Source organism: Stegodyphus dumicola, chromosome 5 (genome assembly GCF_044657685.1).
Source record: "Stegodyphus dumicola isolate Sdum_Otavi_A_Nest chromosome 5, ASM4465768v1".
NCBI classification, from domain to species: Eukaryota; Metazoa; Arthropoda; class Arachnida; order Araneae; family Eresidae; genus Stegodyphus; species Stegodyphus dumicola.
In genome coordinates, this window is record NC_140772.1 from 40,332,732 (window position 1) to 40,357,153 (window position 24,422).

The 24,422-nt window shown below is 30.0% G+C and overlaps 1 protein-coding gene and 1 long non-coding RNA gene across 4 annotated transcripts in view; one reads left to right on the plus strand and one right to left on the minus strand.

Annotated features, from left to right (window-relative positions):
- The window catches only part of LOC118190279 (uncharacterized), a 71,642-nt gene extending 63,425 nt beyond the window's left edge, over window positions 1-8,217 (minus strand). For all 3 annotated transcript variants that reach the window (XR_015041106.1, XR_004758400.2, XR_004758401.2), the window contains exons 1-2: window positions 8,079-8,217; window positions 2,916-3,029 (exon numbers count right to left, since the gene is read on the minus strand). This is a non-coding gene — a long non-coding RNA (uncharacterized LOC118190279). The remainder of the gene's footprint in view (window positions 1-2,915; window positions 3,030-8,078) is intronic.
- The window catches only part of l(1)G0196 (inositol hexakisphosphate and diphosphoinositol-pentakisphosphate kinase), a 170,357-nt gene extending 153,510 nt beyond the window's left edge, over window positions 1-16,847 (plus strand). Inside the window, exons 31-33 of the mRNA XM_085816612.1 lie at window positions 2,941-3,060; window positions 3,181-3,396; window positions 12,644-16,847. Of these exons, the coding sequence (XP_085672738.1) occupies window positions 2,941-3,060; window positions 3,181-3,396; window positions 12,644-12,846 (539 nt within the window). The 3' untranslated portion in view covers window positions 12,847-16,847. The remainder of the gene's footprint in view (window positions 1-2,940; window positions 3,061-3,180; window positions 3,397-12,643) is intronic.
- The last annotated feature ends 7,575 nt before the right edge of the window (window positions 16,848-24,422 follow it).

The following is a 24,422-nucleotide window of genomic DNA, read 5'->3' on the forward strand; positions in this document are numbered from 1 at the left end:
TACAATATTTAAATTCTGAGAGCATATGTAAATCAAGTGCAAGTATCAAAATCCACGAATAAATATATAATTCCAAAAATTTATTAATCCTAAAAAATTTATAAAAATGCATAAATGAATTACTAGGATAAATAAATTTTTGGAATTATATATTTATTCATGGATTTTGATACTTGTGCTTGATTTACATATGCTCTCAGAATTTAAATGATATTATAGATTTACACAGCAATAATTAATCATTTATTTGTTTGTATTAAATTTCATTAAAATTTAATTATCTTTAAATTTGCTTTTTGTGAATGGAGAATCTTTGTTAAATTAAAATTTCATTCCTTGCAGCAATGGCGTAAGAGAATTAAATTAAAATTTAATTTAACTTTAGTATTTATTCTTTTGAAACCCTGTACATATATATATATATATATATGTTCGTTTCACTTTTATGTGAATGTACATACATGTGCTCAGACTCTGGGATGTTTACGGCTCTAAACTTTCATAACCAATTAACATGAGACGGTATGAATGCCCTAAACATTTTTTTAACAAAAAAATTACTATGATAATTGCTTTTAAATTCAGTCCTCTCCAGCAGAAGTGCAGGAATTAATTAATTAAATATTTCCATTTTCTTTACCTAATGTGTGTATAGCTTATTTTTATAACTTCTTCTATAAAAAGAGATATGAATTAAAAATAATATTTTATCGGATTATGCATAAAATATAAATGCCCAGAGTGCATTTTAAAACAAACAAGATTTCTAATAAATTATCCAGTTATGAACCTGAAGTCAGCGCTATACAAGCATAGCAAATTTTGTGTAAATATTGTGAACCTTTCTGTACAGTTGCTTTGTATTTTTAAAGTATCAACTATTTTTTAATTCATTTAACTTTTTTATTTTATTTATTTATTTGTTTATTTTTTCAGTAACAGGACATTTTAGTTTTAATAACATATATATTATTTCATTTATATTTAAGGCTTCTAGAAATGCAAAGAAATTTTTAAAATTTACTTCAGCTTCTATGCAATTAGTGATGTTCATAATATAACCTTACTTATCTAAAAATTGCTGGCGTAGTTTACTTTCGTAGTTCATAAGCAGAAATAAAAATTTCCAATAACGTGGAATTTAGTGAACAAAACTTTTCTGCGTTCTACGTCAGGATCTATATCAAATACAAAACAAACAATACTCGCTTTAGCGGGAAAAATTCAGATGCTTAGCATCGTAACTCGCGAACTGCTTGTTTGGTGCCAAAATATTACAGTGACTGAAAATAATCTACGGATACGCGGCAGTGGAAACGCTTGTACAGATGCCGTAGGCGTGTCTTCAATTGGTGCAACACATTCATACACTGTAGTGGAAACCGGCCTTTAGTTGTCAGTATTTCTGCAAAATATACAAGCATGTTTTGCATCATTTTGTGCACTCTTTTCAAAGCTCAATGATGTCTGTCTGTGATTTGATGTATACCACATTCCTGACAATATTTCCAACACTGATAGCAGTTCAGATGCTGATTTCAAGTATATCGAAGATAGTTATAGTGAAACTGATAAGAATTTCTGGGGATTCCTCTGCAGATAATGATAAATCTGAAGATTCATTTTCTATTCAAAACATTAAACAGTGGTGCAAAATTGATATGCAAAGTATTCCACCAGCTCTTGCTTCATTTTCCTTTCTTTGCAATACTGGAGTTCCGTTTGGAAATTATTAAGCTAAGCATTCAGAAGTATTCAAATGGAAATTCCAGTATTTACCATGGCAGATGTAGTTCAACACTCAATCCCATGAGATTAACTGCTTGACATTTTTCTAGCCATTACCCCCCCCCCCCAAATCCCATCAAGAAAGAGCCTTGTAGACAGTCTGCTGTTTATTTCTCCAAAAAAAAAAAAAAAAAAATGAAACTGGCCAAAAAGGTTGCAAGGAAACGTGAATTTGGTGCAAAGGTTGTGAGTTAGGACTTTGCCTTGTTTCGAAGTTTATTGTACTAAATCTCATTTCTAATAAATATGTTGTATAATAAGTATTTTTAATATTTCCTTTAGTATATACGTTTTACCTTTGTATTTCATAAAAGAAATCGTAATTTAACCAAGATTAATTTTCAGAATTTTGCTTTTGTGAAGCTTCTTCAATTTCAATTTTCTGACAACATTTTTTGCTTCCTTGTATGAAGTAAAAAGGAAGTATTGTAAACGCGAAAAGTTTCAGGCAGCATATTTCAATGAAAATATCCATTTTGAGCACTATCGAATGCAATTTAAAAATGTTTTTCCATGACATCTGTACGCAAAGACAGAATAAGGGACTCTTTCCCACTATAAAATTTCCTTCGATTGTGATTTTAATAGTGCATTTTTAACATATATTTTTATAAAATAAAAGAATTTTTTAATAGTGATCACGTAAATCATCTAAAAATGTGTGATGACTATTAGTAGGTGTATAATATAAATGTTTCAAAAATATAATTTAATTTTAACTTAATGTTTCAGGGACATAATTCATTTTAACATAAATTAATGTTATCAACTTGAAAACTCATATATTGTTTGTTTTATTTTGAAGCTTGATTTTACCAAACTACTTTTATGTTAAATATTAGATTGTGTTTAGTATTAAAACTTCCTACACACTTTTATTCTAGAATAATATTGCAAGTGTTAAGGCAGTTGCATATATAATTGCTTTAATTCATTCTATTTGGTGATATCTCCTTTATTTTTATATTTATTTATTTATTTATTGGTGATAGTCCTTACAAAAATTTAATTTCTGTTTAAAGAAATTTGTACAAATTCTGGTTATCTGCAGAGTTTTAAAAATTGATAAATCATTTAAAAGAAGTTACTAGGAATTGAGTATCCAATACTGAACAAAACAATCTTACCCTTGTTCTTCTTGTCAATTTATAGGTTCAACAAATGCCTGTTGTAATTTCCTAGGTTCAACAAACAGTCTTTTTAGCACAGCTGTGATAAGTGGATCATCAAGTGCACCAGAGCTAAAAAATGCAGTTCCACCGTCATCAACTGGTAAAATAAATTTCTTCTTGTTCTAAATTTTTAAAATTGGGTATTACTGTTTGTTCATGAATATTAATCCTTGTATGCATTCTGGCATTTAAGTTGTTGTCATGAGATTATCTCTTGCAGATGGTTACTGTAGCGTGCCAACTATTAGACCTCTTGAGACATTGCATAATGCTCTGTCACTTAAACAACTGGACAGCTTTTTAGAGCGAATGACCAGTGCATCTTTTCGTATGTCTCTACAAGCAATGTGCAAATTGCCAGCATCTTCATCGTCATCATCAGGGAACTCATCAAGTTCACAACCATCTGCATTACCCATAGTATCACCTTCTAACAGTGAGTAATAATTTGTAGATATAAAATACGTTCGATTTATTTGCTTATGGAGTATTTCATATAGGTTTTTTATGTAACTGTAAAATAAGTCCCATGAAACAGCAGCCTCTAAAAATCATGTTTATATTATTGGAATGTGTTCAGGTATTTTTACTATTTTACTAATTATTTTTTAAACTTGGGGAAAGATGATATTATTTAAAAAAGAAGTACATAAATAGAAATGACATGTAAAGTTTGGCTTTAATTTTATCTAAATTCTTTATATCTTTTGTTTTCAACATTCTTTCATGCAATAAAAGTCTCAATAGCTTTAATGCAGTCTCAGTATTGCTATTAATTTTAATTCTCATTCAGTATATTTAGTTTTCTAATTATTAAAAAATATTCTTCAGCATAAACTTGTATTTTAAAGCAGGACCATTACTGCTTAGGTCAAGTGCCTGCATGCAGACTTTTTTATGTGCCTCTCTATAATTGAATAATTTATTTTGTCCTTTAGTCAAAAAAGGCACTGTCTACCATCTTTGGAACAAAAAAAAAAAAAATCATTTTATAGTGTATTTGTTCTTGAACAGGTAACTTCCACTTTAAAGGATACTGACCAAATATGCCAGCACTAAATTTTGCCGCCTGTACATTTGTTGCATACTTACCAGGAATGGTTATGTTTTAAAGCACATTATTAGTATTTCTTTAAAATTTATATTTAATTTGCATAATTTTTTAATAACTAGTACTTTATTTCTAAATTAAAATATTTTCATTCTTAACTTCCTTACATACTCTTATTTAAGATACAATAACATGCTGAACAAATATTAATTTAGAAGTCAAACAACAAAAATCAGCGATATATATTTTCAAATTTTCTCAGAAATATCTGTGAAAATTTGAAAATATAACACTGATTTTTGTTGTTTTTCTTCTAAATTAATACTCTTATTTGTGTTTGCATATCTTCCTGCAATGTGTTTCTTTTCATGGTTTTGCCATTCTATCATTAACACTTATCACTTTTTAAAGTAAAGATATAAAAATCAGGACAGCTGAATTGCATTATTATCCGAGGGTGAATTGTTACTCTGATAATTCTTCCTTATCAAAAATTTTGCAACATGTTTGCTTTTGTAACTTCAGCTGCTTTGTGATGGTATAAAAGATAAGATAACCAGCACTAAAGTTCAAGGAAAAGTTTTAGTTGGCAATTAATAGCTTCTTTTAGCAATATGTTTATCTTCAAAATTATACATTTCTTATAAATTCAATTTGCAAATTAAGTTTGCATTAGTCAAATAAAAATTAGAGACTATTAGGAAGATTAAGTTCATCTTAAAATAAGATGTGATTTGTGAATTTTATGCCAAGCCTTGATGCCTTTAATAATGAGAGAGCTTTATGAGAACAGAATAACTGTAAAATCGAAATTGGCAGCAAAAATTAGAAATTATTTTTGTGCTTAAAATTTAAATGATTATAACTAGTCTTGAATTGTGTTCATTTTTTATTTTAGCACTTTTCCCACAAGTATCGCAGCCAATGTAAACCGTGGCATTAATTAAATAGAAATTAACTCGATATTTTCCTAGTGGTTACTGATTTGAAAAAATTGAAATTTTCTAAATAAGAAGTTGACTAACTTTCTGTTAGTTATATCAATTATATATTATCAAAAAGGTGGTTAAAAGTGGTCAATATTAAACAAGACTGTTCTACCTAGCACAATCTATCCCTGTTATCTTTTCATATATTTCTTCATTTCTGAAAAACTTTTTTTTTTAATCTTTAAATTTATTAGCATTTTTTATCGTCCTTTTCACATTTAATTAGTAATTTCATATCCTGGGTGCTAATTTTTGACTTAATCATAAAAAAGGATAAAAGTATATTATTTTTGAAATATATACATAAATGCTGGGAAGTTTACCTTTGCCTGAACATAGCTTGAACTATATTGATATTTTCCACTTCAGTCATATTGTTAATTGCATTTATGTACTTAAATATGCATCTGTCTGCTTTTTAAGAAAGAGTGCATAAGTTAGGCACAAAAAATGAAGATTGCATCTGTTTTATTTGCATTTGGCTCTAAATATATATGTATATATAATATTTTTTAACCCCCCCTTCAAAAAAAATTGGGAGAGAATAGTCTTGCAGTTAATTGTTTTCCCATCCCAGGCTCTTTAATAAATCTGTTATTGTTAAGTTTGAGTGTAACATATTTCCATCATCTATAAAAATGCTAGAGCTTGCAGATATTGCTTGAGGGAGGGGAGATGAAGAATGAAAAAGGACAGCATTATGCATACTCATTTATGTCAGAAACATCTGCCATAGGGAAAACTAAGTAGGCTGTAGCATGCTTTAAATCAACACTTCTTTTCTTTCAGCCACTATTGAATGGTTTAGAACTGATGAGACAGAAAATGAGATTCCAAGAATTATTGAGCATAAACAGATTTATTTAACTTGTTTGATACATCCAGATTTTTTAATTCACTTTACTAATAATAATATGATTTGACATTGTAACATTTCTCTTTCAAACTGATTTGGAGTGTAAGTAGTAAAAGGAAGTACTGTTATGTGGCACTCATAAAGATATCTGTTCTTAATTCTAAACCCATTCCACAATTTCACCATATATAATAAATATCATTCTGACTAATTATTTTCATTTTAAATTAAGTTTCACTAAATTAAAACTTTTTCTTATAATAATTATTTACATTTTATGGAGTAAAGCTGCTTTCCTGTTAGTCAACATATTTATTTTTTTATTTTATGTTTTTATTTATTTATTTATTATTTCTTGCAATCAGAGTATCATTATTTAAAACTGCATAAAATGTCAGAGTTATATACTTAAAGTACTTGTTTCTTGGAAATGCATACATAAATTGATTATTGTATAATTGTGCACCAAATTTCTTTCAAACAGAACATGAATTATAATAAGTAAAAGAAGAAATTAATAAATGTATAGAGGTCAACCAAAACTAGCCAAACAGAATAACTTGGCAAAAATACATGAACAGTGTGAAATTGCATAAAATAAAAGATGCCAAGTGATTTCAAAAAAAAAAAAAAAAAAAAAAAAAAAAAAAAACTATGGAGAAATGCCTGTAATGTTTATCTAAATAACTTACTTAAAATTATAAAGCTCTTTAAAGTGTATTATTTAATAATCAAAAAGTCACTAATATATATATACTCTCTCTTTTTGCATGTGTATATAATGGAAGAGATATTATTTCTTCAATTTTTAATAGCAATTTACGTAATTCCAATAAATACTAGATTGTGTTGATAGTATTCTGTGTGGAGGAAGGTTGTACTTTGTTGAAATGAGATTACGAAAGATCTTATATCTATATATATATATATGTGTTTGCATTTCTGGTGGATTGAAATGCACAAAAATTTTTATGATGGAATTTAAGTTAATTGTGCCAATAATTAAGCATCTCATCAAACATCAATAAACATCTCTGTAAATGAGATTTTTGAAGTATAAATTGTCATGAAGTGGCTAAACATTTTTTTAAGTTACTCTTTAATGTTTTTTTTAAATTAGTATATTCAAATCGAAGTTTGTAACTACCTTGGTGCACTTTACTGGATACTATTTTACACATTTTGTAACTACCTTGGTACACTTTACTGGTTTTTATGGAAGGAAAAGGATGAACTGATGATGGCAAAAATTTTGTATGTATTAAATACATACGTATAATTTGATAAATCTTATAAGCTGGTTTCTGTTTCTTTTGTCTTAAAAGAAATTCTGGGGGATCACTTAAAGAATATATTCAAAGCAGTTGCTCCCTTTAGTGATTTTACTGAAGAATATTTACGTGTTCTTTCAGAAATTTTACTGTGCATGCAAATCCCACTTGAAAATTGCTTATAAAACTAAAGAATAGTTATTCACATGGCTGCGAGAGTATAATACATTTTGAAAATTTTGTGACTTTTAATGTGGTTATGTTGATACATAAATACTACCTTTCATTTTGCTGCAATGCAAATGAATTCTATTTGGCAATGAAAAATTATTTGGTGATATTAGACTGTATGAAAAATAATGTTAACAATTTTTAGATGCATAAAAATGACAATGATAATAAAAATACATTAAAATTTTCAAAAGATATTCCTCCTTTCCCAAAAATATTAATTTTCTAAAGAAGCTCTTTTAGAGTAAGGTTTTAAATTTTAAACTCGTGTTTACTGAAAATTACTAATTTATAAGCTATGAGTAATGTATTTTATGTTGCCACTTGAATTCTTAAAGAGATAAAATCCCAAATAGTCATGGCAAAAAATAGTTTAATGGTAAATTTCTAGATTACTACTTATTGCTTTTTTGCAATTATTTAACTTATTTTAATGTGAAAGAAAATATGGCATTAAGTATTTAGCAGTGTTAAGGCACAAAATATTTGCATAGTAATTATTGTTTAATTTTCATAAATATTTAAGTGTTTATACTTCTGATTCTTTCTAAAAACAAACTTCAAAATGATAAAAATTTTGAAAGTATCACTATAATACAAGTGTTTTGCTTTTCTATTCATTCATCTCTTACTTTGTGTTATAGCAAAGGTACTTTATAACACATACAAGTATATGCTGTTTAAAAAAAAAAAAAAAATTGGAATTGAAAAGTTACTTACCAAAGAACATCCCTCAGATCCCTGTTTAATTCCTCAGATGCTATGATATCAGTGTACTGGTCAATACATGGGGCTATTCTGTTATTTAGAACTGGCTGATGCACTTGATAGTGATTTCTTTATCTGTTTGGATCCAAAGTTTACACTGATAAGCAGGAGTTCAGTTATCTTTGATATTTAATTATTCAGCTAGACCATATCTTTTCAGTTTCATAATATAGTCTTTGTGTGCACATATAAATGTGCACTTTAAATGATTGTCATTATTTTACTATATATTGCTCTATATTTTAAATCTGAAATGAGGGTTTTAACTCATATTTTAGTGTTGAAAATGTAGAAATTAGATGGGTTGTTTTTTTTTTTCCCTCGTATAAAATATCAATGCTGTCAAGTAATATTAGTATATACATTTACAGCTATGCATGATTCTTTTAGTTTTAGGAAGACTTTTAAGTGTATTCTTTCAATTATTAGCTGTAATATGATGCTTAAGGGTCATTTTGATACATCATTGCAAAAATAATTCCAGCAGTACATAGGACATTTTTCTATCTGTTTATATATCTGCAGTTATATGAACACATTTTCTAAGTGTGCAGAGATACTTTTAGATGCAAAATTTATTTTCAAAGATATACGTGTTTGTTGTTTATTTTTCTTATACAATCATTTTCTCAAAATATTTTTTAATATCTTCCTCAATTCTGTTATCTTTCTAACTGCTGGATACTGATTAAATTGAGCACAGATCATTTTGAGAACATACTGATTTTCTAATAAATTGCTCTCAACTTTTGATTCTAGACAAAGTCCTTGATTTTAATTATTCCACTCTGTCAATTACAATAAATATCTGGATGTGAGCATATTTAATCTAACTTAATCTAACATGCTTGTCTTATATGAAGTAATAACTAATTTGAAGAAAAAAACTCATTTAATATATATAAAGTATCTGATACTGCTAGATTGTGAAAACTGCTAAATGACTGATAAACACTATTTCTATTACTATGTATATTAATTGTTTTGAATGTATATTAATTGTTTTTGAAAAATCAGGAGTTATTCTATTATTTTCATAAAATCCTTTGGTTTTATTAGATTATGGCAACGTGCACTAGGCCTATCTGCCTAAGGGGAAGACTTTCTAAGGGAAACTGACTCATATCCACGTTACACATGAAAAAAATCACAAAAACCTGGTTAAACTGTCTGTGTTCGGCAACTTTATTGCTGGTGGGATAAAATACTTGGAATATATTAAATCACAGTCTTTTTGCATCGTTTTAAATTTGACAAATTCGCCGTTCCCTCCCTTTACCATAAATAAAATATACAGCTCACATATGCCTTTATTGTAAAAAAATAATTATGTATTAATCTACCTTCTTAGTGTAGATAAAAATTACTTTAAATGAAGTGTGTGAAAAAATTTCTTTCTTGCGATCGCTTACAAAATTTTAAATTACTGTTCATTTTCATCTTGAAGTGTATGAAAGAACTTCAGTTTCACATGTTAATTACATATAAGGGAATACCCAAAAATAACCAAAATTATTTAATATTTATGTTTCCATATTTTATGCTTCTTCAAAGTATTCTCACTATTTACATTGATAAACTTTTCCTGGTGTCTCGTCCACTATGGAAATTTGGGAACATATACTGTATTTTCTTGCCTCTCATCTACATCACTAAATTTCTTTTTTTAACCTCTGAATTATTTCTTAAGTGCTTTCTTTAGCTATCACAAAAGAAAAAAGTCACTGTGATCGAAAAGATTTGGTAGGTTGTATGAATGAGACGTAAGCACCATGTTGTTCTCTGAGACCTGTCGAATAAAGAGAGTTTGTTCAGAAATATGGTGAATGATCTTTTGATAATCTTTATTTATAACGTATCACATATTCAATGTTTTCCTCATTTCCTCATCGGCGAAAGATCCAGAGAGCAAGCCGGCCAGGGAGCAAGTCAATCTGGCGATTGACGAAGAACCCTTGGACAATGTGTGCCATGTATGGTTGTGCATTATCCTGTTGTAATATGGCTGTGGGCAAGACCTGAAGGTAAGGAAGGACAACTGGCTCCAAAACCTCGGAGATCTAGCGCTGGCTGTTTAAAGTACAGGCAGTGCGTATTAGAGAAGTGCGAGAGTGATATCCAATACCGCCCCATACCATAATACCCGGTGCAGGACCAGTGTGGCGGTGCATAACGCAGCTGTTCAGCATCCTCTCTCTACTGTGTTTCCAGACTCGAATCCGACATCATGGTGTTGCAGTCAGAAGGGTGACTCAACAGTAAAGACAATTTCATTCCATTCTGCTGTCCACATCCTTCTTTCATCTCACCATTGGTGCGGAGACGTCTGTGGTTCTGCGTCAAGGGTAGACAAAGCAATGGACGTCTTGTGGACCGACCACTCTGTTGTAAATGGCGTCAAATGGTACGCGCAGACACTGGTTGATGCATTACAGACTGAATGTGGTGTGCTATGGTTCGTGATGTGACTGAGCGATCCGTCACTGCCATGCGCACAGTGTTCCTGTCATCACGTGAAATGGTGCACTGAGGTGGATGCGAACGAACATGTCGGTCCGTCGTACCCCCCTGCATCCAACGGTCACATATCCGCATTACAGTTGTTTGGTTTCGTGCAACACAACTACTGATTTCCCTGAAAGATAATCCACACTCCCGGTAGGCCACTATCCTTCCTCTGTCAGACTCAGATACTTGATTAAACGATGATCGCTGTTTACTACGAGGCATAATTGATTGTTTTTTTTTTTTTTTGAAAAAAACCACAAGAAAAACACAATTGCCGAACTTGAAATCGTCGAAAACTCCAAGCCTTAAATAGCGCTTTGAAGTGGTGCCACAGGCACGCGTGATGTGCATCTGCGCTGAAATTCTAATCATTTGCATATCTCACCTCCGCTATTGCATGTTGTAAATTTCATGTTATTTGCATGCTTCCTTCACGGTGTTGCATTTACGGTAGCCAGCAGTGTATATATATGTAACAAATACTATTAATATTAGTTTAAAAATGATATAAAATTTAAGGAATACAAGAAATACACATTTTTATAAATATCTCCAAATTTTCTAAAAATTGTGTATACATTAGATATATATATATATATATATATGATGTACCAGCTTTTGTCCGGAATAAATAAATTGGTGAAGAATCATAGATGTAGTTGTAGCTTAAATTATCAGACGATAAGTTTAAAAAACACGATCCATTTCAATATTCATATTCAGGAGAAAATAGCAGTTACAAAAATTAAGATCTCCGGAGTAAATAAAAAGGAACTACTAATAACTTTTTGTATGAAGTTTTCTGCATCGTTACATTAAAGAAAAGACCCCAATATGACATGGTGCATTATCGTCCATGAAAAGGAACTGCGGACCCATAGCGCCTCTAAAAAGACGCACATATGGAAGAAGAATCTCGTTACAATAACGGGTCCCGTTGACTGAACCTGTGTCGAAGATGTGAGGGTCTGTACGACTACCAAGCATGATGCCTCCCCGAACGAGAACACCGCCACCTCCATACCTGTCCCTTTCAATGATGTTCGAGGGATGATTGTGGCTTCCCCGCTCTCTCCAGATGAGTATGCGATGAGAATCGCTACTCAGACTGAATCTGCTCTCATCTGTAAAGAGTACTCGTCCCCATTCATTGTCTCTCCGGTGTTCCCGGCACCACAGAGACCGCCTTCTCCGATGGGCAGGCGTTAGAGGTACACACCGTACAGGGCGTCGTGCAAACAGACCACCACCGTGCAGTCTTCTGGCCATGGTAAAACGCGATATCGGTCGTCCAGTCGTGTGTCTAGCGATTTCTCCCGCCTGTTTCTTCTGGCCTGTAAGGCAATATACCGGTCATCTGCGGGTGTGGTTCCTCGTGGACGACCACTACTAAACCCCCGGATAGCTGTTCCTGTATTTTGAAATTGTCTCCAAAGTCGTGAAACGATGCTGTGAGCAATTCCGAACTCTGCAGCCACACTTGTCACACTGCGGCCTTCCTCCAACTTCCCAATGATTCGACCTCGGGTAAAAGCATCCAGATGTCGTCTAACAGATTGATTATTCGCCATTTCTCACTGAGGCAGCAACTCGGTGTGATTTTAACTGCTATACGACGTGCAATCTCTTTGCCAGAAATACTGATCTTACACCAACAACATGCTTTATACTACTCAGACGCTCTCCCATTACGTCTACCTGCATATCTGCGCATGTGCTACCGTACATCACCTTACTTAATCTCCTGATTGGTCTTTCTGTCCACTCTGCCTCTTCGTTCAGCTGATATGCTAATTTTTCGACTTCGTCCTTAATTTTTGCACACCAGTGTATGTAGCGGTTTATGAAGTGTATATATAGATATGTCTCATTTCTGGAAATGTTCATGTGAACCAAAAAAAAAAAAAAGAAAGAAACTGTTATTTTATCAGATTTTTTTAATACTTATATATATTATTATTACTTTTTTTTATTGCAAGCACCAGAATAATCTATAAACTTATATGCAGGTATTCTGTGGAGTGGGCCACCATCTTTTGTATCCAGTAGTGGACCATCATCCCCAAATTTATCCACTCTAGATATATGGACAAAGTTGCGTCATATGGCTGAAGTGGATTCTGTACTTGATTTTTCAGGTCCTGGAAGTCGAAACAGTCTGAGCAATCCTCCTTCTCCTCATGATCCTTGTTATTATAATAACAGCCTTTGATATGTAATAATATTTAGAGGAAATATTTTTATAGAAATTTATTAATTTCTAGACTGGATTAAGTGTTTTGAATCTGTTAAGAAATTAGGTAAATAGAAATTTCATTTTTGAAATAAGATTTTAATACTTTCTTTACTTTTGAAAATATTTAGAAACAAAAGCATATTTATACCAAAATAAAAGCACATTTTTAGACTTATTTTTTTATCAATAATTAATTTAATATTGAAATTTCAAATCAATTGCATCTCTACTTTCTATAAAAAAGAAAGAGAGAGAGGTACTGTTAATTAATAGCATTTTCATTTGAAATATTTAACAAAATTTGTATATTCTCTTTCTTGCATAATGAAATAATATTTTACTTTTGTGTGAAAATAGATATTTATTTATGTTTAAAATAAAATATGCATAAAATAAATTTTATAATATGTAACACTTTTTCTTTTTGTCTATAGTTTTGTAATCAGTAATCAGTAAAATCTAATTTGATAGTTGAATCTCTGTGTAGCATATAAGTGAAATTTTATTTCTTAAAGTCATTCCTGTATCTGGTTCAGCTTGTGTAGAAAATTAAGTCTTAATTATTATTACTATGCATGAAATGTTTGTGGGAATAATATATTAAAAATTATAAAGTTTTAATTATGTTATAGGGCAGGGTGATTGATTAATTGTTTGCAGATTGCAAAGCTGCATTTACAGGATTGCCTTATAAATTTTCTTCATTTTATAGACTGTGAATTTATGAATTTCATTTCAGTTTGAATTAAGTTGTTTTGAATATTTAACCTAAACTGCATGAAAAACATTTAATTAAGAATAATAATCAGACTCTATTTTTGAGTAGCTGAGTTGATAATTCTCTAGCCTGAAAGAGTACATCTTTCTTTGTGCTTTGTCTCTTTATGCTGAAAGAATGTGCTAAGAAGAAGTATATGTTACTAGTAAATGTAGTAAAGTTTAATTCTTCGCAAAAATCCATATATTACCAGTATTTTTGTAAGTTTCTAGAAGATCTGGAATTAGGAAAGTTCAGCCATAGATTGGCATTACTCTTAACAAGAAGCCTTATAGTATTCATTTCAGTATTATAATAAAAAAGCTGTATGCTTTACAAGAAACATTTGACAGAAATATATCTGTATCAAATGTGTGTTGTTATATTGAAGTATTTTTGTTCATTTAATCAGGAGACACCAAAAAATCTTTCTGTCTTCTTCTTTTTATTATTATAGAAAATACATAATGAAATTTTAAGAAAATAGAAAACATTTATCCACACATTTGCATTGAGGTAACAACAGAAAGTTCATTTGTCTGTAAAGCAAGGGAAAGTCAACAAACAACAGAAATGAGGTGGTAATTGAATAAGGAGAAAAGTAACAGTTCTTGCTGTTTCCTCAGCTGTAGCATTTTCTTCAACAAAATAGTAATAAAAAGTAAATTCTTTTTACTAGCGTTTCATCAACAAAATTAGTAATCAAAAGTAAATTACTTTTTTTTTACTTGCCATTGATTTTTCTTTTTCAATTTCAGGGTTTATATTAGATGATATAAACAAAGGAATGCATATACTTGTATAGGTGTAAATGTTTAAAAGTAAATAAATAATAGTTTTATTGCATTATATTTTACAAGCAGTGTGTGGGATTTTAATGTGTGGTAAAAGTATTTTGACCATTCAGATTTTTTTTTTTTTTTTTTTTCCGATTACAAAACTTTATTAAATGTCATAATCAAAATATAATGTTTATTGCTCAGAATAAAGCACCTATTAACATTTAATGATGTAAGAATAAATTTTGGCTAACAGGTGTGAATATACACTTAACAAAAAGTGATCAGCAGTTATGAAATTTTCTGCAGAAAGTTCATACAAAACATAGTGTTGTGTCTTGCTAATAACCCCGAATTGTGTCCTTCATGTTTGGCATTTGTTATTCTTAACATGTTTATTATATTTAAATTTAATTTTTTGATGCACTTAGTTTCTAATTGTGGTTTATTACAAAATCTTAATTGCTTAGTTTCTGTTTAAGATTTATATATTTTTCCCCTTGATTAGGACTTTTAAGAAAATACTCAAATAATTATCAAGATTTTTTAATACGCAGTAAATGAAATCTTTTGCATTGCTGTGTATATCTTCTAGTCAGAGGTGTAATTTAAATTATGTCAAGACTTTTGAAGAATCTGTTAGCCTTGATTGAATGTTAAAGCAGTTTTTGTCGCGAATAGTTGTATTTATTTGTTTTACTATTAGTGTACCATTTTTCCTTTTTTATATGCAGTTTGAATTACCAAAATTCACGTAAATCAATAATGGAATTGTGAACATGGTGTTTTAATTTAGTAAAAATATTTCTTAAGAACAGTGCAATTTTTCAAACAGTCTTTTTTTAGCAAGTTTAGTGCTTTTATTAGCATAATACAACTGTACATATTTATTCATGAAAAATAGGATGTGGTCGTATGCACAAAATATTTGTAGTAATGTTTTTAATTATATTTGTTTATTTGTCAGGAATGTTTTCAACTGTGATACCAATTTTTTTAAGATAGTAACAGAACTTCCAAATACTAATTTTTTATGAGATTATTGATTTATTTGAATTTATATCATATTTAGTATTGCTCTCCCTGAAATCAGATTTTGGTAATTCCTGCTGTGTATAGATGTAAAGATATTGTTTTTTAAAATGTAAGAAGAAATATAGTTTTAAAAATTATATTTTTCATATATGTAATTTAGGTTTTAAAATTGCAATTGTTTTGTGTGCTGCTTTTTGCCCTTTTTATAATGTAGATAGAAGTGTTTGTTTTTATTAGATTTTTAGATGCTTATTTAAATTTAAATATGTAGTGTATAAAATGTGTATTGTATATTCTGTGGAAGCTCTTTTTTTTTCCCCTTTCTCTCTGTATATGTGAACTAGTAATTCTTGTTTGCTATTATTGCATTAATGCGGGTATTTATTATAAGTTGTTATTTATGCATATACTGTAAATGTTCTGACTAATGATGATTTATGTATAAATATGTATTATCAGTTTTTTTTAATCATAATTTCAGTACAGTAAAATTTAAATGTTTTAAGTTTTTAAAGTATAAACTTATTAATGTTTATGAATACATTAATTACTTTTTGAGAGAATGTTTAATAATTAATGTTTCTTTCTAATATTTCTTATTTGACTTTTAATGTAAAAGGTAAAAAAAATGTATTGAAAAGTGACTAGCTCATGAGTAGTTAAGTTTCTGCTTTTTCATAGCATTGTTAATTTCAAATATTTAGGAGGGGAGTCAATAGTTGCATGAAAATTTTTTGTGTTAAAAAATTGACATCAAATTAAATACTTTTTTTTTTTTTTTTTTTCGTTTCTTGGTCATATATCTAATTTTAGAATCTCATTATTGAAAAAAGACAAATATATAATTATATAGTTGTCATGCAAGAGTCTTTGTTTTATTGTGTGTTGTAATATCAGAGTTTTGTCTGTTTTTGTCCACCAGAGAGTTCTTGATGAATAAGTAAAAATTTTGCTTAAAATGTTTTTAATCAAGCTACAATGAATAATTTTCTGGTAGTTGCATATTTTATTTCAAAAACAGAATATTGTTATTGCAAAACATCTAAAATACAGTAATTTTTTATAATTGCATTTTGTTGAATTCTGATTTCAGCTAAGATATTTTTCTGTATTATGGAAAAAAAAAATTAATTAGCTGCAGCTCTTTCTTTATGTTTTATTAAATGGTATAGTTTTTGTAATATGAGGAAAAAGAATCTGTAATTGTAAAGGGTATAACTAAAATGAAGAATCTCGTATCATAAATGTGTTCTAATTTTTAATGAATTATGATTGAATATGTAAAAAAAGGATGTTTGTGCTTGCTACAGTATTTCATAGTGCAAGAAATATTGCTGTGTTGTAATTTGTTACTATGTATTATAAAATATTGTATAGTCTGTATTAAAAAGTACTTTATTAAAAAATTGAGTGTTTGTATGATATATCCCAATCAAATATTTTGTGTTTGTATGTCTTCTGTGTGTGCATATACACTCATTTAGATTTAAAAAAAAAGTTTCTAATTTGAAATTTTTAAATAATGTTGAGTTATACTTTAGATAAGAAGTGATTTTGAACTACTTGAGAATCAGCAACAGTTTTGTGAGATTAATTCTGGTGTTATGGCTAAGTTAGTTTGCCATCTTACTAGCTATTGATAGTCAGATGATTCATCTTGTGTTAGGGGCTATTTTCATTTAAATATGTGTATATTCGCTGTTGAATCCATATATGAATTTTGCTGATATTATAGTCTTTTGGTGTGTCTTTTATGCAAAGGATTTAATTAAGGGGGCTTGAGTTTTGGGTTGGTCTGTCATTTACTGATATCAGTTGTTGCCTATTTCAAGAATGTATGATAATCTAAGGGCCAAATTATACTTTAGCTAAGAAGTGATTTTGAACTACTTGAGAATCAGCAACAGGTTTGTGAGATTTATTCTGGTGTTATGGCTAAGTTAGTTTGCCATCTTACTAGCTATTGATAGTCAGATGATTCATCTTGTGTTAGGGGCTATTTTCATTTAAATATGTGTATATTCGCTGTTGAATCCATATATGAATTTTGCTGATATTTTAGTCTTTATGCTGTGTCTTTTATGCAAAGGATTTAATTAAGGGGGCTTGAGTTTTGAGGTGGTCTGTCATTTACTGATATCAGTTGTTGCTTATTTCAGGAATGTATAATAATCTAAGGGGCAAATTAAGTATATTTTTGGTAATATTCCTTCAGAGCAAAGCTATTATCAAAATCCTAATGTTGGTTTTCTTGTTTATATGATTACTGATATTTTATTTTATGATTACTTGTATAGTGGTTAATAATAGTAAAGACTGTTACTGCACCAGTTGGATAAGACTTTAGTGTCCATTTTGAATGTGTGTGATTATTGTATTACATTCAGCTGGGAGAGGTAAAATCTGTAAGCTTGAAAGCCTTTGTGATTTTAAGAGACAGAAAAATAAGAGTATGGGGCCCTTTGCTATTACCTGGAATTTTTTTTTTTTTAATCAAAACTGGGGTCTATGTTCAAAAAAATTTTATTGGCATCATATGTGCTTACAGGTGTACTTATTTCTCACCTGTGATTCTTCATGACTTTGAACAAAATAAGATAATGAATAAAAAAAGGAATGAAATAGGTTTTTGTTGATGGTGATGAAAGGGAGGCATTTACTTCACTTGAATGACGAGGACAGGCAACAAATCAGCTATTTATTGCCTGTCCTAAATTATATATAAATTTAATATTTGATTCTGAAATTCCATTACAAAAGAGCAGGAGAAAAAATCGGAATTCTGATTTTTCCCCCGTTTTTTGGTAACAGAATTTCATTTAAAAGAAAATTATAATTGTTAAATATCTACTTTGAAGCACAATGAGATGCATTTTTTGAAATATTGTATTTAAGGAAACTTTAGGATTACTATTTATTGTTACAAAATATTAAAAATTAAAGCAGTACACAGTCCAAGATCCGGAATCGTCGGAACTTTGCTGATGCCGGATTTCGCAAATTACCGGGTTTTAGAGCATCAATTTAAAATCTAGGAAACTGACATATCGAAATTATAAAATTCAAAATATTAAACTGTTGTGTATTAAATTGCTGTATTTATGACCTTACAAAAAAAAACTCTCAATATTTATTTGTTTTATGTGCTAATACTTACTCTTTTGTTTTATAGATAGACATAATTTCCTGTTCATTTGTTCAAGCCCTGTAATTTTCTTGTTGAGAATTCCCATTAAGCTGTTAATCGAAATCTTTTCATTCTTAACCACCTCTTTTTTCACTTCTTCGCTATCGGTAGCAGGGCCGACGCGGCCGGTGTAACGGAAATTAGTGGCGGCAGCACATTTAGAATCTGTCAAGGCAGGGCTCTCACTCACAAATTAAAAAAGAAAATGAAAAAAATATCTGAAAGCTTTCAAATTTTACATACGACCAAAGGGATGTTTTTTTAACCTTTTGTGTGTTACCTTTATTTCTTAAATATCATGTTCTTACTTTAACCATGAGATTCAATTCAACAGAAATATCGCAAAATAATTTTGAAATGAGCATATCTTTAGAATTTCGGAAATCCAGTCTCCTGCAGTGGAGGTTTTTTTTTTTTTTTTTTTTTTTTTTAACACCGTACAGTGTTGCCATTGCTCGCTTTGAAATTGATGAGTTTGTTAATGAAAAATTCGTAAAAGCTTTAGAAAATATGAAATCGATAATAAAACAAATTCCAAAATAGGGCTTCCAGATGCCCTTATTCGATTGAGGATTATGTTATTCAAAATTGGATGGCTCTAGGTACCGTTGTTTTATCACAATGTTTTTTTAACCTTTTGTGTGTTACCTTTATTTCTTAAATATCATGTTCTTACTTTAACCATGAGATTCAATTCAACAGAAATATCGCAAAATAATTTTGAAATGAGCATATCTTTAGAATTTCGGAAACACAGTCTCCTGCAGTGGAGTTTTTTTTTTTTTTTTTTTAACACCGTACAGAGTTGCCATTGCTCGCTTTGAAATTGATGAGTTTGTTAATGAAAAATTCGTAAAAGCTTTAGAAAATATGAAATCGATAATAAAACAAATTCCAAAATAGGGCTTCCAGATGCCCTTATTCGATTGAGGATTATGTTATTCAAAATTGGATGGCTCTAGGTACCGTTGTTTTATTACAGTGCGAGAAACATACATACATTTCTGCAGATCCTTCATTATTTAATTTTTTAAATATAACACGGCAATAATATTTGTTGGGAACAATTTGAAAAGTGAAACGTACATTTAAAGTTTTCGACGCAAAATGCGAAAATGAAATTAATAGCCCTTCTGAGCTAACGTCCTTTGGAGTACAAAAATATATTGTAACGTAAATGGAAGAAAAACCTAGTTATCATCGTATAGCAACACAAATAAGATAAAATTTAACATGCATAAATGTCAAAATCGCAGTAACAACCTTCTATTTAGCGTACATATATTAAATATATGTGCGCTAAATACAAGGTTATTATTGCGATTTTGATTGTCACACTGGCGTGTTTCTCTTCTATTCTGTGCATAAATGTCTGTTATTTAATTAGAATTTTCATCCCATTCAGTTCTCTCCACATACATTTTTTTCAAACTTTCTTCGTATCCATCAAGACATTAAAATCTCGTATTTAGGAAGATTAAAAGGCATCTTTTGCATTACATAACAGGTACTAAAACTCATGGATGGTTTTGTTTTGTAAGTGAGATTTAAATCTTGATTTAAACTTGAGATTTACAAGCTTTATTTATCCCCGTTTGCCGGACCACTTACCGGTTTTTTTTTTTTTTTTTTTTTTTTTTTTTTTTTTTTTTTATCTGTTTTTTCTAGGCCACCTTCCTAGGGATCGTTCTAAAACCAGTCAGGCAGTGTAATTTATACTCTAGCATTTCAAAACATAGTGAAACCGAGAGTAAAGTTTCAGCCAAGGCATTCCAAAACATTTAAATGAAAGCCAAATATATGGAAGTGGAAAATTTACTTGACAGTGACTGTGGCAACTGCAGTCTGGAAGTTTACCATATCCGTGTAGTTTGGGATTGCTACCGTAACACTGAATTTTTTAAAATTCATGAACTTCAGACGTGATTTTGGCAGTTGAAAGAGATTTATTCACTTTGAAAGAGTTTAGATTGGAAATTTTTTAATTAAAACACATGTGAAGCTTTTATTCATATACCTTTATGAATCGAATCTAATAACATTATTCTTACATAAAATAAGTTCACACACACAGGAAAAGAAAAAAAAAAGGGAGGGATGAAACTGGTGCTTTAAAATTATGAAGACTCACTCTGGCTTCCTTCCTTTTTGTTCCTGTGAGAACGATTTGTGAAGCTGAAGGCCCTTCATTAAAAATAGGTATCTCGTTACGATATTTAGTATTTTTTCACTCATCCATATTGTCAGTGATATTGCCTTCTTCCTTTTAAATATACAACGGACCCACAAATACGCTCAATAACGTAAGGGCCTTCAAATCTGGGAGAAAATTTTAACACTTTATCTAGTGGGGCGCAAGACAATGCATGTTTCTTTTCCAACACTTTGTCCCTGTTTTAAAGTATCTTCTTTTCTTTTTATAATGCAATTATTGTTTTTTCTCTGGTTACGTCTGAATTTTTGATTGCATCGTTAATTAAATTTTGAATATCATTTAGTTTTAAATTCTGCCTCAATTTTCTGGACAAAGAACAGTTTATCTAAAGGGATAATTATCTTTTCCCAAAAAAATCTCAAGGAGTCTTTCCCGTGTTATCGTGCTTGGCCGTTCTGAGGGCATACGCCAATTCATTTACACAGTCATACCAGCGTTGGTGATACATTTTTACATGGCTATCATCTTAAGGTGGATGCCAAGTCCTGCACATAGCTCTTGAAAATTTGGCTAACGAATTGGGGGCCATTATCCGATATTCTCCTAAGTGGTGCACCATAATTTAGAATGTATTTATTTATTTATTTAGAAAAGAATCGGCTTCAGTTTACGCTGAGGCTCTTTTAAGAGGGACTGTTTCTACCCACTTTGAGAAATGATCGAATAATAAATATCTATTTCTATTACTTTCACTTTTTGGAAAGGGACCCAATAAATCTAAACTTCTGCACCGCTAAAAGTACGGCCAAAGTTTCTCTTTCGGTTGGCGTGTAGTTAGGGCTTTTGAGAACTACGCCACGGGCTCCTTATTCTGCGCCAAAACCGCACCTATAGTGAAATCCGAAGAATCAGCCGAAATTTTTGTCCCCTTCACAGAATTTACATTAGCGCAGCTTTGTCTTTGAAATGCCTCAGCTGCCCACGAAAATATGGTTTCTTTCTTTTCAATTGTAACAGCGTTCGGCTGTCTGTATAAAGTCCTTTATAAATGTTCTATAGTAAGAACACATGCCTAAAAAAGAAGAGAGCTTTTCCGCAGTATTAGGCGGTGGGTAATTCTTTGTTGCAATTACTTTCGAATCCTCAGTTTCAATTTCGCATTTTGAAATCTTATAGCCCAAGTACTTAAGTTCTTCTACCGCGAATTTACACTTACTAGCATTTGTTTTTAGTCCTGCGTCTCTTAATAATGTAAAAACGTCGTTTAAATCTTTAATGTGTTCCTCAATATTTTCACTTGAGACAATGATATCGTCAAGATAAGTAAACGTGGATTTACCGAGGACAGGTTTTAATATAATGTCCATAGTTCGTTGGAAAGTCGCAGTGGTCAGCATAAGCCGATGTGAATAAAAATAAACACATTTTCCAAAAACACATCCAGGAAATCTATCTCAAGTGTCAACATAAACGATCTACAAATACATTTTTAAGTATTTAAATAACTCATAACTTGAAGATAAACCAAGAGAAAAGGTATCGAGAATTCATTGGCATATATCAGCAAAGATAAAATAGTTTCCAATAGCAAAGAGAAAACAGTTTCAAAATGTCTAAAAGACTACCGACAGCACACTCTCAAAACGTTTGCGAAAAAAAGAGGACATCACAAATACAAAATTTTTACGGAACATAACATTAGTTAAAAATTTTAGTTCTGATATAGGAAAATACACATTAAATAATTAAATGTGGGTATTCGTGTAAATGTTTGTAAAAAAAGAAATATATAAATTTTTAGGAAAATTTTGCATGTTTTCTATTTTGGTAATGATACTGGTAAGTTAGGAAAATTTTCTGTCCTGAACATATGTGTCTACGAAATTCTTTGGAAAAAGCGGAAAGTAAATAATCATTTCGATACTTCACTAGAAATCAAGTGTTATAGTTGAACAACGATTTAAAAATTAACCAAGAGCACAACGAAGTACATATATAAATTATTTTGCTAATCGATTATGAACTTTTAAGTAGGATACATCCAGAATCTTCAAAATTAGTGATGAAACGTTGAATTTAACACTTGAGATTTTACTAAAGAAGTCTCTGTAATAGTAAAATGTTGCTTAAAATTGTGTTAACAGAAGGAAAAAATATACTTTTTTTTTAAATATTCGCATGATATGTAATAAAAATGAAAGAATGGCCCCGGTTCAGCAATGCAATAGAAGGTTTTAAGTAAAAAAGTTTCTAAACTGTGTTTTTTTTTGTCACGTACTATAATTAGCAATATATTAGCAGTGAAATAGGAAAAAATTTACTAATACTGTGGTATGAAAATTAATCAAAAAGTGTCACATTTTTCTTCGCAATAAGTTATGAATGTTTTCGTTTCAGTAGAATGAAGTCAGAAAGTACAAATTTGGTAAAGAAACAAGCGCTGATTTTCTTATGAATGTGAGATATTTTCTTAGATATGTTTCTAATGAAATTAGTATATAAACTTCTTTTAAGAAAGAAATAGACTTTATGAGAAAAATCTATGACAATGCAATTTTTGGTGACTTAGAGAAAATATTCAAAGTCTGTATGATCTGTGTTAAAAGTTTCCATTATCTACTACATTCGAATACATCAGTGCTAGAGAAAATTAATCTATTCCTAAGATAAAAAATTCCATTTCTTTTCTTAATTTCTGATTCAGTGTGGTAATGTTGTTGAAGTTAAATCTTCCAAACGTGTAAAAAGTTATTAAATCATACAATATAACTATTTAATAAAAATTTATTCCCAAATCTTTACAAGGACTTGTAAAAGATAAATAAGAAAATATTTGAAAATTCAATGATTTGCAGTCGCCGTAATATTCAAAGTGTTCAAAAGGTTATCGATATGGTACTTCACAAAAAACGGTTTATGAAAACACGAACACATCACAGCCATCCGTAAATAACTTTTGTCCAAACTAAAAAATTTTTTTACTCCAAACTTACTTTGGATGCAGGAAAAGAAACATTAAAGGTTCAAAATGAAGATACTCATGTAAACTCTCCGAAATGAAATGTACAGTATTTCATGAAATATTCACTTAACTTCTAACTCGTTTGTAATTTTGTTAAATCATATGTAATGAGCGTATGTGAGATACGAAATGCATTCATATGCGAAAAAAATAACAAACATTTATCTATCTGGCAATGAATCAAATTACATTGGAAATGAAAAGTAGAAAAAATATATCTGTATGGAAAATCTTGATGACAATTTCTGAGTGTGTTTTTTTCGAATAAAAATCGTTAAAGGCTCCTAGGTTAGTAATGAACTACTAAATTCGGTCAATTTTCATCAAAAACGCCGTAAGAAGTTCTCCGTACTGGTAAAATATTACTTAAATTCTTTAGCTTTGTGACTTCCCTCAGACATTGGCAAGACCAACGGCTGTCAGGGCAATACAAGATAACTATGTGTTTAATAGGTTACTTCAAAGCTGGGAAAGAAATAACGTTTGGGGAAAAAAAAATATGGACATTTTCAAGAAAAATATTTTCTTATGTTCTTTCGGTATTATAATTGTAAACAAAATACAAAAATTAAGTATATACATAAATAAATCTCGTGAATAAAGGTAAATTAACATGA